The following is a 17,034-nucleotide window of genomic DNA, read 5'->3' as shown; positions in this document are numbered from 1 at the left end:
CTTGACTGCCCATGTGCCACAATCCATAAAAGTCTTCTTGGTTCTCACAGTATATATGGAAAGGGAGGTCCATATTCGGGAGTCCCAATCCTGGGGCGGACATTAAGGCTCCTTTTAGATTTCCATATGCCGCCTCCTGCTCGGGACTCCATTCTATGGTCTCTAGCAGTGGCGTAACTATGCCAATGGAGCCAATGCAGTGGCATTGGGGCCCTTGCCTGAAGGGGGGCACACCACCTGCTTCCTCGCGAACTCGTTGGCAGTGTGGATCAGCTGGAAAACGCTCTCGTCCATCATCTTGGTGAAAGTTTTGAACCCGTCGACACTGCTCTCCACCTCCTGCAGGTCGAGGGGGCTCTGCGGGGTGCTGAGCGTCAGGAAGAAGTTGCCCCCCACCATGTCATCCTTCTTGGCTTTCCTCTTGCCCTGCTTCCAAGCCTTCTCGTCGTTGCAGATGAGGAAGTGCTGGAAGGCGTCACAGCGGGCGAGAACCCGCCGCCACAGCCGCCTCCTCCGCTCCCGCTGCCCCTGGACAGCGGCTTGTCCGCCACCGTCAAGTTATCGTCCCAGTCGTCGTCGTCGCCGCTGCCTGGCACCTGGTGCTGCAGCCCTGCCTGGACCAGCCCCTCGAGGCCGCCGCCGCCACCCGTTTGGGCGAGAGGCGGGGGGGGGGGGGGCAGAAGGTGCCGATGGTGAGGCACGCGGGCAGGGGGAAGCCGCTGGGGGGCTGTCGTAGCTGCTGGTCGGCATGTTGGCATAGCGGGAGACAGGGGCCTCGGCGGCACCGGCACCGACACCAGGTGCAGCGTCGCCCCCGCTCCCGGCCCGCAGGCTCTGCATGTATGAGGCTGGGAAGCGACCCCTCTAGCCGCTGCTGTTGGCCACCTCCAGCCAGCCCGCAATGTCATGCTTGCTGTACACAGTCAGCACCTCGTCCTTCCCGCACCCTGATCAGGCCCACATTCTCGCTCTGGAAATCGTACAGAGTCCGAACCTGGAGCGCCATCGTCCCACCGTCCGCACCCGGCTCAGCTCCGCTCCCGGACCCCGCGGTAACCCCCCACCCCGTAAACAAATGGGTCTCCATTGTTCCAGGACTTCCCGGTCCCTTCTCAAGGGTTGCATACTTCCTACCGTAGCATGACTATTGAAATTGTTCTGTTCCCCAAAGGTGTTGGTCTTTTGTCCATTGGTCTTTACCCAAACAATTTTCTTTCCTCATGGGTCCATTAGTCCCTCTAGTTGGTCGAGCAGATCTATTCCTAGTATCGTGCCCTCATTATTAGGGTACACATAGAATTGGACTGGGAGCAAAATGCCTGCTACCTCCAACAGAGTGACTTTGCTTAATTTGGCTTGGGTGGATGATCCCCTTTCTCCCATTATTGACAACGATTTTCAGGTGGTAGGTAGGGGAATGTCTGTAATTGAGACTGACGTGCCCATGTCCACTAACATATCACATGCCTGCCTGCTAACATTGCCAGCTTTAGTTGCCCTTTTACGTTTTTCCTTATCCCACCATATCCTTTGGATAGGGGGCACTTGTGACGGACCCCATCCATCTTTTAGCATTTTGTCTATCAGTCCCTGGCGGTCATCGGTGTAAAATTTGGTTCGAGACCCTTCGAGTCCCCAATTCAAATCTTCACGACTAGTCATTTTGTTTTATGACTATTCTGATGTTGATTCAATGTCTGTATACTCAGCCTCTCACAGCGTTCTTTCGTTCCCGTCTCAGGCGCCCTGAATAGACCGACCCTCAGATGTCTGCTACATTAGGCTTCGGCAGCATCTTGGTCACATATATACTCTACCAGGTATATATATATTCTTATCTATCTTCCAACTTGCCAACAATATCGCAACAACAGTTTTCTATCAATCACTCTAATTAAATGTTAATTACTTCTATTCACTGTATAACAAGCCTTCACACTCTTACAGACTCCCCAGATTCGGATTCCCCAGTCGACCGACACGTCCCGTCACAGATCACATCGAATTTTAGAGTGGTACCAAAAACTACTCACTCTGTGATGGTCTGCAGACTGCCGTCTGTCCACCTCCTGAGCAATCCTGCCGACTATACCATTTGTTGTGGAATATTCAAAGAAAAACACTCTCACTGAGTCTGTAGAAGTGAAACAAAAAGTTTATTACTTGCAAGGGAGCATCGGGTAGTCTCTGTCAGCCACTCACTGAGTTCTCCGACCCGACCTCAAAGAATGTTCTTGGTCCGTGACAGTTATACATTTCAGAAAGTAGGCGTGTACATTCATTGTCCAGCTACATGACCTTTTTTGGTCAAAGATACAGACATATGACTTGGTTTGATCAATTCATACAGTTAGAACTTTTTTGGGAACTTTACGTCTCTAGCAGGTGGCTTAATTCTAAGAAGCGGGTGAGCTAGGCGTCCTGTTATTCAGCCTAGGCTTTCTGTTATTCAACACCTGGCTCAGCCGCATAAGTCTTAACATAGATTTAATGACTCGTGTTGCTATGGCCAACTTTCTAAATCTACTAATGCAGGCTGCTGGCTGTCAACTACAAAGTAGGCCCAAGTCCTACTTCAGCTGGCAAGGCCAGCATTTATTGCCCATCCCTAATTGCCCTTGAGAAGATGGTGCTGAGCCGCCTTCTTGAACTGCTGCAGTCCATCTGGTGAAGGTACTCCCACAGTGCTGTTCTGGAGGAAGTTCCAGGATTTTGACCAAGCGACGATGAAGGAACGACGATATACTTCCAAGTCAGGATGGTGTGTGACTTGAAGGGAAACATGGAGGTGGTGGTATTCCTATGCGCCTGCTGCCCTTGTCCTTCTCGATGGTAGAGGTCTCGTATTTGCGAGGTGCTGCCGAAGAAGTCTTGGCGAGTTGCTGCAGTGCATTTTGTAGATGGTACACACTGCAGCCACGGTACGCCGGTGGTGGAGGGAGTGAATGTTGAAGGTGGTGGATGGGGTGCAAATCAAGCGAGCTGCTTTATCCTGGGTTGTCGAGCAGCACTCATCCAGATAAGTGGAGAGTATTCCATCACACTCCTGACTGATGCCTTGTAGATGGTGGAAAGGCTTTGGGGAGTCAGGAGGTGAGTCACTCGCTGCAGAATACCCAGCCTCTGACCTGCTCTTGTTGCTACAGTATTTATGTGGCTGGTCCAGTTAAGTTTCTGGTCAATGGTAACTCCCAGGATGTTGATATGGATATTACACATCTGGACATGAAGTTACAGATTGTGATGAAATACAACTCTGCCGCTGCTGATGGCCCACAGCACCTCATGGATGCCCAATTTTGAGCTGCTAGATCTGTTCTGAATCTATCCCACACAACATGATGGAGGGTGTCCTCAGTGGGAAGATGGGACTTCGTCTCAATGACTGTGTGGTGGTCACTGCTACCAATGCATTCATGGACAGATGCTTCTGCGACAGGTAGATTGGTGAGGACGAGGTCAAGTAAGTTTTTCCCTCGTGTTGGTTCTCTCACCACCTGCTGCAGGCCCAATCTGGCAACTATGTCCTTCAGTAGTGATGCTACCGAGCAACTCTTGGTGATGGACATTGAAGTCCCCCACCCAGAGTACATTCTGTGCCTTTGCTACCCTCAGTACTTCTTCCAAGTGGTGTTCAATATGGAGGAGTACTGATTCATCAGCTGAGGGAGGGCGATAGATGGTAATCAGCAGGAGGTTTCCTTGCCCATGCTTGACCTAAAGCCATAAGACTTCATAGGATCGGGAATCAATGTTGAAGACTCCCAGGGCCACTGCCTTCTGACTGTATACCACTGTGCCGCCACCCCTGATGGGTCAATCCTGCCGGTGGGACAGGACATACCGAGGGATGGTGATGGAAGAGTCTGGGACATTGGCTGAAAAATATGATTCTGTGAGTATGTTGCTTGACTAGTCTGTGTGACAGCTCTCCCAATTTTGGCACAAGGCCCCCAATGTTAGCTGAGGAGGAATTTGCAGGGTCGACTGGGCTGGGTGTACCATTGTCGTGTCTGTAGCAGATGCCGAGGTTGATGCCAGTTGGTCCATCTTATTGTTTCTCGTAGCAGTTTGTTACAACTGAGTGGCTTGCTAGGCCATTTCAGAGGGCAGTTAGGAGTCAATCACATTGCTGTGGGTCTGGAGTCACATATAGGCCAGACCAGGTAAGGAGAGCAGATTTCCTTCCCTAAAGGACATTAGTGAACCAGATGGGTTCTTACGACAATCCAATAGTTTCACGGTCACCATTACTGATACTAGCATTTTATTCCAGATTTATTTAACTGAATGTAAATTCCGCAGCTGTTGTGGTGGGAGTTGGGTGACTCGCACATAAGGTTGTAGTTGAATGTGGCATTGCACACATCTTCGGTGCCATTATGAGATCATTAAATCTCTTCCTGCACTGTATCCAGGATCTGCTAACCACACTCCTTCTGCTCACTTCTTCTGCGATCTCCAATCATGCCCCCTTTGACTCTGACTATATCGGGGGGGGGCAGCTTTTTGGCGCTGAGCCTGCATTTTTGCTTATCAATCTGTATAACTTTATATTCCAACAATGAGCTTACTCTGTCAACAATCCAGTGTCTCCCCCTCCAACCTCTTCTGCACCTCTACTAACCTTCAACTGTCATCTGTGCATTGCTCATTTAAATAGTGAAGCTGAAGTCGTCATCCATGATGTCATCAGTCCCACTCCAGCTAATTGACCAGCAAACCGGCATGACTGATTCAATTGCAGTGGTTTAGTTAAAAAGCTAATAGAACATCCAGGCCACCGACCTGCTCCAAAGACCCCCTGCACCCAACCGAACGTAAAGGTAAAAATTCAGCCCAGAGAGACAGAGAGAGAGACACACAGAGAACCACAGATACACACAGGGACAGAGACAGAGAATAGTTTCTCATGTTGGTGTCAGTGTGGTGTTTGCACCATAGGTTTCCTAAGTGCTGTTCCAAACACACAGCCAGCAACAAGCCCATTATAAACCTGTCACATTTGTAAAGACTAGTGTCCAGGAAGACCCAATATAAATATCTTCTTCCTCCTCTTTTCGCTCTCTATGATGACCTCGGGGACAAGCTGCTCAGATGCTTGTTGATTATCTGAAAGCAGAAAGGCACAAAAGTCGGGTTATGATGAGGGGAAGACGGTTGAAAGTGAGAAAAGATTGTGGGCTGAGGGGGAAGTGGGATGTGAGAAGAAGCATTAGGAATAAACATACTGTTGTCCCCAAGGGGTTGAATCTCAGCTGGCACCTAATCATCAGGAGCAGAAGCAGACATGTGGGGACCAGGCTGACATGCAGGACTTCAGCCAACTGGAGGAGCCAGTTTTCCAGCTAGTTGGGCAGCATGTGATTTCGCCAGTCCAGTGCGGCCGGGGTCGGTGGCATGTGGGAAACTCCTGGCTCCAGCCCACCCTTTCGCAGCAATTTTCTGTGGCTGGGGTTTGTTTAGCCTGCCCAATTTAGAGGAAGTCGGTCTGATGATGTCATTTGATGATGCGTCATCAGCCAGTTTCCTTAAAGGAACCATGCGCACATTGCTTTTAACAGTTCTTCTGTCAGTGTTCTGCAGCATTGAGGTGCTGCAAACACTGACGAGCACTGCACAAAGGCACAGGGCTGCACCCAGGCTCTCCCATGAATCCCTCCAGATGCTTATGGAAGGGGTCACAGCACGCACGGAGATTCTCTTCCCTTCCCATGGTCGGAAGAGATCTCCCCAGGACACCAATGCAGCCTGGTTGCACATTGCACAGAAGGGCACAAGCAGGGATGTCATCAGGAGGACCTGGTTGGAGTGGCACTAACCTTTCAATGATCTCAGTAGATCACAAAATGTTACTGCAAAGCCACACTCAACCTGTGCCACTGATCACATCCCCATCACTCTGCCTTCCCTACTCTACCCCTGCACATCCTTACTCACACCAGCTTACTTTACACCTCCACCTATCCGTCTCTCTATCTACATTATCACTTCCCAATCTCACTAGCCACCCCTCACATTCACTCTCATCCTTGTCCAATCATACCAACTAACAACATACAGGGGTAGGCACCTGGGTCCTAGAGCCAATGTTCATGTAAAGTTTATGTTGATATGTTGTCAAACATTTAAGTCTTTTTTTTCAGCACTTTGCTTTCTTGGACAGATTTGGAAGTGGCTTAGTGAGTTTTAGTGAATGGTCAGACATAAGGGTACCCCTCCCACAATGGTCATGAGTATGAAAGGAATGGCTTAGGCACTGTAGGGATGCTTTATGGAGATGGTGTGGGGTGATGCCAACCTGGCGCATCATGTGGCAGCCAGAGTGTACAGCATCAAGTGAAGTAAATATGGCCATGGCGAGGCCATCCCTGGCCTCCTGGGCTGCAATGTGGTCGGGTGCTGATGCCCTGTGTTTCTAGTGCAGTATTAGTGGATTGTGGAGAAGGTTGGTGTCGTTACTGGTGATGCTGGTGTATTTGGTGATGTTGGTGTTGGGGCTGATCCTGGTGGGATTCTGAGGACCAAGGTGAGATTTTTCAAGGACACCGATGCTGCTGGAATAGATGGCAGATCAGGTTGAGATGACAGAAGCGATCTGTCAATAGTGAGAGAGGTTGCTCCAAGGAGGTGACCATGAATAGAGAGTTCACTGCAAACACTTCCCAGCTGCAGACAGGTCAAATGTTTCTTCCAAATCCTGAAGGATTCAGCCTCTGACATTGGAAAGTGAACAGGTGTGAAATGTTAGCTTTTATACCACTTTTGTAGCTGTCAACGAGTCAAGGTAATGGAGAATCACTTGAGAACCCAACTCCATTTACCTGGTGGTTCTCCGAGGGACAGCAAACCCATCAAAAGGTTGGTAAAATTGTAAGTGCCTGCTTTTAATCCCCTTAAGTAGCATTCAACTACCTCTTAACTATCTTAATTAACTGGCCTGCCACTTGCTGTCGGGTCTGTGATCCGTAAGTAGACCTAACAGTTCAGAAACTGACACGGAGGCAGGTTTAGAGCGGGATCCCACTCGGCTGTCAATCAGCGCCATTTTGACAGCAGGCCCGCCTCCAAACCTGCACTCACAGGGCTGGGAAGATTCCGGCCATTGTTTCTAAATTAATATTACCATTCAAATCTAAAATTTTATGACATAGATTTGTGTATTTGTGACCTTTAACATATGGAGCCAAGCTTTCAACATATAATCTTGTTGAACAATCTTGATACAGGATCGCATGAACATTTGTGACTTTGCAGATGACACAAAACTTGGTAGTGAACAGTGAGGAGGACAGTGATTATACTTCAAGAGAATATATATAGTCTGGTGGAATGGGCAGACACGTGGCAGAAGTGATACACTTTGGTAGGAAGAACAAGGAGAGGCAACATTAATTAAAGGGTACAATTCTAAAGAGGGTGAAGGAACAGAGAGACCTGGGGGTAATGTGCACAAATCGTTGAAGGTGGGCAGGTTGAGAAAGCAGTTAAAAAAGCATATGGGATCCTGAGCTTTATAAATAGTGGCATAGAGCACAAAAGCAAGGAAGTTATGATGAACATTTATAAAACATTGGTTCAGCCTCAACTGGAATTGGTGGAGGCAATTTTGGGCACTGCACTTTAGGAAGGATTAGAATGGCTTTAGAGAGGGTGCAGAAAAGATTTCCAGGAATGGTTCAAGGGATGAGGGACTTCAGTGAGACTGGAGAAGCTGGGGTTGTTCTCCTTAGCGCAGAGATGATTGAGAGGAGATTTGATAGTGGTGTTCAAAATCATGAGGGGTCTAAACAAAGTAGATAGAGAGAAACATTCCATTGGCGGAAGAGTCGAGAACCAGAGTTCACAGATTTAAGGTGATTGGCAGAAGAACCAAAGGCGACATGAGGAATAACCTTTTTATGCAGCGAGTGTTTATGATCTGGAATTCATTGCCTGAAAGGGTGGTAGAAGCAGATTCAATCTTGGCTTTCAAAAGGGAATTTGATAAGTACCTGAAGGAAGAAAAGTTGTAGGACTACCGGGAAAGAGCAGGGGAATGGGACGAGCTGAGGTGCTCTTGCAGAGAGCTGGCACGGGCTTGACTGACTGAATGGCCTCCTTCTGTGCTGTAACCATTCTATGATTCTATACCAACACTACAGGGTCACATGAACAGTTATGATGTTGCCAGGGATGAAGAGCATGACATGGATCAGGAGGAAGATTTGGAAGAAAAAGCTTCTCTGGTATGAATCAATAATGCTTTTTCATTTCATATCTAATGCAACAAATCCAAGATTTCTGTTTCAGGAACTAAAAGGGTTGATTTTCGTGATCCTTGCAGCCAGGGAATGGTCATTTTGCCCAGTGTAAAAATCAGGAAAAAGGAATGGGGATCTGTTTTGCCGGGTCTGTGTACCTTTCACATTGCCCTGGGCTTTCAGAAGCTTCCCTGGGATGCAGGCATGGACCTGCACCTATGCTCGTGTCTGCAGTAGGTGTAGAACCATTCGTGCGATGCGAATGTCAAGAAGACTTCAATGCTCCCATTTCCAGTTTAAATGGAGGCAGTTTGGAGGCGGGTGACAATCCTCTATTCGTGACGCAGGTCTCTAATTTAAATAATTTAATGAGGCTGACTGCCTCAGGTTTTAGTTTTGTTTCAAATTTAATTACTTTGGGTTAGGTATCCCTGGGCTTGCGAAATCTGGGAGATGAAGGGAGGCGAGAATGGCTGGATCCATCAGGTAAGTGCCTTTGCGGCATGCCTGTGGACCAGGAGTGATTCCCCCAGTACCCCAAGCTAAGCTGTTTCCCACTCCATGCAATCCGCCAGCCCTACCCGCCCCAACGATCGATTAACCCCGCGATTGGAGTCCGCCCCCCCACCCCCCATGATCAGAAACCTCTCCCCGTGATTGGATCCCCGCGGGATCTATCCACGGTCGCCGCCCCCCCCCCCGCTAATATCCCCCCAATGTACGATGCCTCTCTCCCTCCTCTCCACTGCCCAGTTCTGGCCTGATGCTGCAAGCTTTCCTACCCAACAGCTTCTCAATCTGGCTGGCTGCCGGATGGGAAATGGAGTCCAAAAATTTAAAGCTGAATTTAACAGCAGGATCTCTGGGAAAGCTGTAATTACTCTCTTTCCAGATGAGGCCAGAATCTTCACCACTTTTTCAAGGCTTGGTGAATCATCACACACTCTTATCTAACTTTGGGTTTCCATTGTCTTTATATGAGTTGGATGCTCTGATGACACCTTTCTTTTTGTGACAGGACTCTGTGATTATTGTCCAATGCTCTTTATCCAGGGGATGACACATTCAGCTCTCTTTCATCTGCCCTAACTGTGCCGCAGGTCAAGCACTGGGACATTTTCGCTTTGGTTTCTGCACCAGCCATCGGTGGCCTCGCTGCATAAGATTGCTAATGTGTGCACAGTTGGAGACAGTTTTCTGCTGTAAACCCATGCCAATTAGGAACTGAATCGGCCACACTTATTTCAACTGCCCTTTCAGCCAGCAAATAGAACATACCTTTAGTCTGGGCCAGATTTTAGATTGAATCATTAGGCCTCCGCCCTGGTGAAAATGGAGCAGTAGCGGCCTGAAAAGGGAGTGTTAAAACTTAGTGTCCTGTTACTGCTGTTGTGGTGGCCACTGCCATTTTGCTGGAGTCCTCTGAAATGGCGCCAAGTTGATTAAAATATTTAAATTGGGGTTTATATGTCATGCACACTTCAGCCAATATCAGCCCTGCCAATCTGAACCCCCACAACGTACTGGGCTGCCTGAAATGGCAATGGCCTGGAGCCTTAGGGTAGCTGACTCTGGTCGGGCGTATGCCTGGAAGTTTCATCACATGTGTTCCCGCAACCACCTTGCCCAGTAAAACAGCCTTTTTTTTTACCATTTCCAATATTTTTATACTAATAAACAGAAATGGTCAAAAATAAATGGAAAAATTCACATAAATTTGTTTAATGCCTATGAGTTTTCTCCTGGGTTTCTTGCAGTAGTGCCCAGGAGATTAGTCATTAATTCCTGCAGAGCTGGAGGATTGGCAATCCTACTCTGGCTGCAGCCTGCCGGCCTGATGCAGATGAGGCCCAATCCTCAAAATGATCAGACAGCTGTCTGGCGTGTTGCTCTGGCCAGCTGCCTGCATACCGCTCTGAGGGAAAATTTAGCTCATGTTTCAGATATGAGTAATGTTTAAACCTCTGCTCTTCTTGCATAATAGTTACCCCCAACCTTCCCCCCACCCCCCCACCCCCCGCCCCCACCCATCCAGCTTCTTCACTGACTGGCAGCACTCAGTATGTTTCTTAGGTATTATTCACTTTAGAAAAGATATTCTGCAGTTGTTGATACCACTGTGAAGTCTGTAATCTTTTAACCTGGAGTGGAGAGAGTGCGGGACCGAACTTAAAAAAGAAAACTGTGAAAATTATTATTTCTTTTAAATGTTAGTGATGTCCGTCCGTCCGCAGTGTTCAGCACTCTGGCAGGTCCTAACTTAAGTCTCACACATGATATTCTTGAGTCACTTATTAGGGAAGAGTAGTTGTGATGGTTTCGTCATGGTTTTTGTCTTCAGAGCACCTTCTCGTAGGTGGACTGCAACCAAGGCTAAACAGTGCCACTTACCCTTTAAGATTGGGGGGGTCACTCCATCCAGGTGTGAGTACCCCACTAGGTGTCAACCTAATATTTAGAGACCAGATTCTAGTTTCCACTCACCAGGGCTGTCTGTAGTGGAGCTTGAACCCTCTAGCTCAGAGACAGGATTGCTACCACTAAGCCAAAGGCACTATCCTTATTAGTGAGGTGATAACTAATAAATTGTTAAAAGATTTTCAAAAGTGCAGGAAAACAGGAGATTCAATTAATTTAGTAATAATGGCTTCAATTCTAACTGTAGGCCAGATTTTGGCTGTTACTCCCTCCATCACCAAGGATATCCGCCTAAAGCTGGCAGAGTGCTTTTCAACATTTAGTTGGTGGGTCTCAATGATGTAATCGGGATCTAGCTGCAATTTCTACCAGACATCCAGAGTAGGAAGCAGCAGTCAGTTTCTCACCAGGCCTACCCAATAGTGAAGAGGCCTGGCCAGAGGAATGCTCCTTCAAACCCCACAAAGAAAGCTTAGGCCTTCCCCGTCGTTTATGCTTATGGTCATGGTCATGGTCGACAGGGCCGTAGTAATACCCGCCCTCCTTTATGGCTCAGAGACGTGGACCATGTTCAGTAAATACCTCAAGTCGCTGAAGAAATGCCACCAGCGATGTCTCCGCAAGATTCTGCAAATTCTCTGGGAGGACAGACGCACAAATATTAGCGTTCTCGTCCAGGCCAACATCCCCAGCATTGAAGCACTGACCACACTTGATCAGCTCCGCTGGGCAGGCCACATAGTTCGCTTGCCAGACGCGCGACTCCAAAAGCAAGCATTCTGCTCGGAACTCGTCCACGGCAAACGAGTCAAAGGCGGGCAGAGGAAACGTTACAAGGACACCCTCAAAGCCTTTCTGATAAAGTGCGACATCCCCACTGACACCTGGGAGTCCTTGGCCATAGACTGCCCTAAGTGGAGGAAGTGCATTCGGGAGGGCGTCGAGCTCCTCGAGTATCGTCACCGACACCATGCAGAAATCAAGCGCAGGCAGCGGAAGAAGTGTGTGACAAACCAGGCTCCCTGCCCATCCTTTCCCTCAATGACAATCTGTCCCACCTATGACAGAGACTGTGGTTCTCGTATTGGACTGTACAGTAAGAACTCATGCTAAGAGTGGAAGCAAGACTTCCTTGATTCCGAGGTACTGCCTATGATGATGCTATTACTTTGTTAATCTGTCAGAAGGTTAGGTGTACTGAGTAGGCCCAGTCAGTTTTACCTCTCAGATGGGCGACTTGGCTGTGACAGGCTTGTTGCCTAGTTTCAATTTCTGACCAGTGCAGTGATTTTGTGATTTTATCCAGTCTAGTATTCAATTATCTCATTAAATAAGCTACTTTCTTAAATAAATATGTGAAGGACTTAAGTTTCCAACTTCCTTTCCTGGGCCCCATGTTAGTTGATATTGTTAATAGTTCCGTCTTCTCAGATACTGTTCCGCTCCCCTTCAAATTTGCCGTCATCACTCCTCTCCTCAAAAAACCTACTCTTGACCCCTCTGTCCTTGCAAACTACCACCCATCTTCAACCTCCCTTTCCTCTCCAAAGTCCTTGAGCATGTTGTCGCCTCCCAAATCTGTTCCCATCTTTCCTACAATTCCATGTTTGAATCCCTCCTATCAGGTTTCCGCCTTGCCACAGTACTGAAACGGCCCTTAGCAAAGTCACAAATTATATTCTATGTGGCAGTGACCATGGTAAATTATCCCTTTTCATCCTCTCGACCTATCAGCAGTCCAACACAATTGACCACATGATCTTCTTGCAATGCCTCTCCTCTATCATCCAGCTAGGTGGAACTGCCTTTGCCTGCTTCCATTCTTATCTATCGAATCTTAGCCAAAAAAATCACCTGCAATGGCTTCTCTTCCCACTTCCGTACCGTTACCTCTGGTGTCCCCCAAGGATCTACCTTTGGCCCCCTTCTATTTGTCATCTACATGCTGTCTCTTGGCGATATCATCCGAAAATACATCAGGTTCCACATGTATGCTGATGACACTCAGCTCTATCTCATCACCACCTCTTGACCCCGCCACTGTCTCTGATTTGTCACACTGTTTGCCCGACATCCAATATTGGATGAGCAGAAATTTCCTCTAACTAAACAATGGGATGACTGAAGCCATTGGCTAGAATTTTCCAGGCTGTCACCAGGTGGGATCGATGGCAGTTTGGGTGGGAAAGTGTTCTTTTTTGACGGCGGATCAGGAACCCACTGTCAACCCGCTGCAACATGCCTTTCCCAATGTCAAGTTTGTCAGCGCTAAGCAGACCCGACAGGTAGCGGCGGGCAACCCAATTAAACGTTTTATAATGTACTTAACAGACCCTTAACAGGCTTTTTTAACTTACTTTTTAACTTTAACTTATTGACCACGGAAACCACGCTGTTCGGGAACCATGTTGTCAATCTCAGGCGGGAGTTCAGTGGTCATTGCTCCAGCTGATTACTTGACAGCTTCAAATGTACACAAAAATCTCCCACCTGACAAATTATCATTTTCCTCAGTCATAAGCTGTTTCTCAGTCCTTTTCCAGCACAGATTCTGCAGGCTTTCCACCTGCCACTCTCCATCCACTCTCTCACCATTGACAGAATGCTTCTGTCATCTCTACTTCACCTGCCATCTATTCCATCAACATGGGTGCCCTTTATACTGTCTCACCTTGGTCCTCCAAATCCGACCATGATCAAACCCAACACCAGCAGCACCAGGCACACCAACAACACCAAGCTTCTCCGTAATCACCTGATGCTACACAGGAGAGAGTGCATCAGCACCTGACCACATTGTTGCCCAGGATGCCAGTGATGGCCTCATCAAGGCAAGATTAACTTCACTTGACACTGTCCATCCATATGGCTGCCACATGATGCAAAAAACATCCCTACAATGTCCAAGCCATTCTTTTTACACTCGTCACCATTGCAGGGGGTACCATTATGCCTCATCATTCACTGCAACTCACTAAGCCACTGCCAAAGATGCACACAAATCTGTCCAAGAACGGAAATGTTGATAATAAAGGTTTCAATGTTTGAAACAACGTTAACAGAAACTTGGATAAAATACCCAATTGGCTACCCTTGGGTGTTATTAGTTGGTATGATTGCACTAGGATGAGGGTGGGTGCGAGGGGTGGCTAGTATAAGATTTAGGATCACAGGTCACTCACAGATACCCAAAGGGTCTTAGGAGTTACAAGGCATTTTATTAAGGGAGCGACAGTTCAAATATAGTCAAACACAACACACAATCAGGATAGACATAGTACACATACGACTGTGACAAGTAACTGTTATTAGTCCCGATCGGACAGACGGTTGGTGGTACGAACAGTTCTTATCTTCACCATCTGCCCTGAAACGCCTTCTGGATCTTTCTTTTTTATTCTCTTTTTAGGGGTGGCCTGGTGTAGGATATTGATAGGACCATTTAACCTAATATATGTCAGGTTCTTTATCTCTTGGGTGAAACCCTTCTCTTCACATCCTCCCAAGGTTGGAGTCAGACATGTCATTCTTGGCTTTCAGATGTTTTGAGTTGCTTGTTATCAGTTATTTATGTTCACACTGTTCAAGTCGCTTTAGCTATTGTACCATGGAATTAATCCTTCAATTCTAACACCAGTCTGAATAGACTTTTTGGTCTGAAGTTATTTCTTCCAATTCATGATTTCTTACATTAGTGAGGTGAGTATGTAATAATGTAGAGAGGGATGGGTGGAGGTGTAAGGTAAAGGTGAGAAAGGATGTACAGGAGTAGGGTAGGGAAGGCAGAGTGATGGGGATGTGATGAGAGGCACAGGAGGATGAAGGTGAGTGTGCATTGTATCAATGTTTCGTGATCTAAGGAGATCATTGAAAGGTTTGCACCACTGCATCCAGGTCTTCCTGACCACAACCCTGTGTGTGATCTCCTCTGCAATGTGAAACTTGTGTTGGTCTCCTGGGGAGGTCTCTTCCGCCCATTGGAAGGGAAGAGGATCTCTTTGCGTGCTGTGACTCCCTCCATAAGTATATGGAGCGTGACATCCCCGACCTGCGAGGAAACACCAGCAGCAGGTCGGGGCCATAAAAGGTGGCAGCGAGCGGCCCCTGGACAGTGTAGCAGCATACCACTTCAGGGAGCAGTGCGAGCTGGTGCAAGAGGGCGACGGCAGTGAAGAGGGCGACTGGCTTGGATGTCATCAAGGTCCAGGTCGGTGATTGGAGCGTGGGCAGGTACATCAGGAGCGGCGCAGGAGTGGCGAGTGATCATGGAGCAACATGATCGGAGCCCAGGAGAGGCGTGAGTTTGGGGCCCAGAAGAGGTGTGGGCCTAGGGGCAGCACGGGCCAGCCCACACTGCGATATGTGTGCACACTAGGTCCATGCAGCAGAGCTAGTCTCCAGTCGTCATAGTTAATCCTTGCCATTGGACCAAGACCTAACTCTGTCAAGCCCGTGTGGTGGCTGATATGCAATGGCCACCACATGTTTAAAAAAAATCCACGCACAGGCATCTTCCACCCTTCAGAATGTAGCTCGGGACCTGGAATATTAGGTCCTTCACTGAAACACTTGTGAACTCATCCCTTTTTAGCGTGGAAGCAAGTTATCCTCAATACAAGGGATCGCCTATGATGATGATATGGAGGGAGTCATGGGAGAGTCTGGGTGCAGTCCTGCACCTCTGTGCAGTGATTGTCAGTGTTTGCAGCACTTTAGTGCTGTAGAACACTGACAGCACAAATGTCAAAAGTAAGGTGGCCATGGTCCCTTTAAGGAAACTGGCTGATGACGTGTCATGAATGACATCACCAGACCCACTTCCTCTAATTGGCCCTGGAAACGCGCTGGGTGGGTAAACAAGCACTATCAACATAAATTCATTTTTCAGAATGGGATGAGGCCAGCAGTGGGACTTTGTTTACAAATCCCTCCATGGCCTCACCCTTCCCTATCTCTGTGTCCTCCTACAAGCCTTTGAGATCTCTGCGCTTCTCCAGTTCTGGCCTTTTGCCCATCCCCGATTTTACTCGCTCCACCATTGGCGGCCGTGCTTTCAGCTGCCTTGGTTCTAAGATCTGGAATTCCCTGCATCAACCTCTCTGCCTCTCCTTCATTAGGATGCTCCTAATTGACCAAGCTTTTGGTCATCTGTCCTGATAGCTCCTTCTGTGGCTCGGTGTCAAAAATGTTATTTTTATTGATAACTCTCTTGTTAACCACCTTGGGACGTTTTGCTACTTTAAAGAGGATATGTCAATGCAAGTTCTTGTTGTTCTAGTAAATTGTATCTGTTTTGTTTCAGTTAAGGACACTGTTCAGAAAGCACAAATCATTACCAGATCTACGAGCATTTTCATTTTATTCCATCACACAGCCATTTACCAACAGTAACTTTCAGGTACTTTTTACACTTTGTACCATGATTGTTTTTCAAATTCAGTCAATCACATTGGTTATTTTGTTTTTATAGAGAGCAGAAGGCCCTAGATAGAGTTACCTTGTAAATAATGGGGCATTTTGAATTGCTTATTTCAAAATATTAGAAAAACTTTCCAAAATACATTTTTATATGTATGTTCTAAATATTGAAGTTAATTATAAGCAGTGTGTGTATTTTTTGCATTATGTGCTCCTCTTATCTTTTTAAAACGTATTTATTTTGACATTAAAAGACTAGAATATATTAAGCTGTTTGAATGAGAATAACACTTCTATAGTTACAATATTTTCAATACAAAATTTAGCATCATCTTTATATTAACAACTTGGTTCTATATTTGATATAGACAGTACAGGGAGGTAAAATAAATGTAATACTTTCTTTTCTTTGCAATTCAGGCAGTAATCTCTGAATCTACAATACATCATTCTAAAAGCAACCAGAGAATAGTTCTATATATAAGTTTGAGTGACATTGTTGACAAGCCTTTGATTACCAAGTGTAAATCTTTACCATACCTCCGTGGTTTTGATGATGAGGCTATGCTGAAGATAACTGCTCGTTTTCAAACAATGTTGAATGAGATTGAATTCCAGAGGCAACAGTTAATTCAAACTTCAATACAGAACATTGTAGAACACAGACCTGCAACAAGAAAATCAGAAGACAATCGGACTACAGAAGTTCCTCAGTTGCTAGAATCAAGCAAAGCATCTGTTGAAAACACGCAGCCTCTAGATGTGACTCCAGTAATATCAAAAACGGTTGTCAAAATAACAACAGAAAAAGGGATCCTCCCCGAAAAAGTTAAAGCTTATATGAAAAAACCGTATCTCCCACGGAAGCTAGCTTATGTTGCCAAAAAATTGTTGATGCCTCCAAAATTTCTCACAAGGTTTAATCATTTTCATTTTAAAACAATTGATTAAAATT

The 17,034-nt window shown here is 46.9% G+C and overlaps 1 protein-coding gene across 10 annotated transcripts in view; it reads left to right on the top strand.

Annotated features, from left to right (window-relative positions):
* Window positions 1–17,034, top strand: part of ttc6 (tetratricopeptide repeat domain 6) — a 630,178-nt gene that overhangs the window by 303,104 nt on the left and 310,040 nt on the right. For all 10 annotated transcript variants that reach the window (XM_070879081.1, XM_070879080.1, XM_070879076.1 and 7 more), the window contains 3 exons: window positions 8,145–8,228; window positions 15,964–16,059; window positions 16,500–16,996. In XM_070879081.1, the coding sequence (XP_070735182.1) occupies window positions 8,145–8,228; window positions 15,964–16,059; window positions 16,500–16,996 (677 nt within the window). The remainder of the gene's footprint in view (window positions 1–8,144; window positions 8,229–15,963; window positions 16,060–16,499; window positions 16,997–17,034) is intronic.

This window comes from Pristiophorus japonicus, chromosome 4 (assembly GCF_044704955.1).
Source record: "Pristiophorus japonicus isolate sPriJap1 chromosome 4, sPriJap1.hap1, whole genome shotgun sequence".
Classification (NCBI taxonomy): domain Eukaryota; kingdom Metazoa; phylum Chordata; class Chondrichthyes; family Pristiophoridae; genus Pristiophorus; species Pristiophorus japonicus.
The sequence above is the reverse complement of the archived record's forward strand: the minus strand, read 5'-3'. Positions and strand labels throughout refer to the sequence as shown.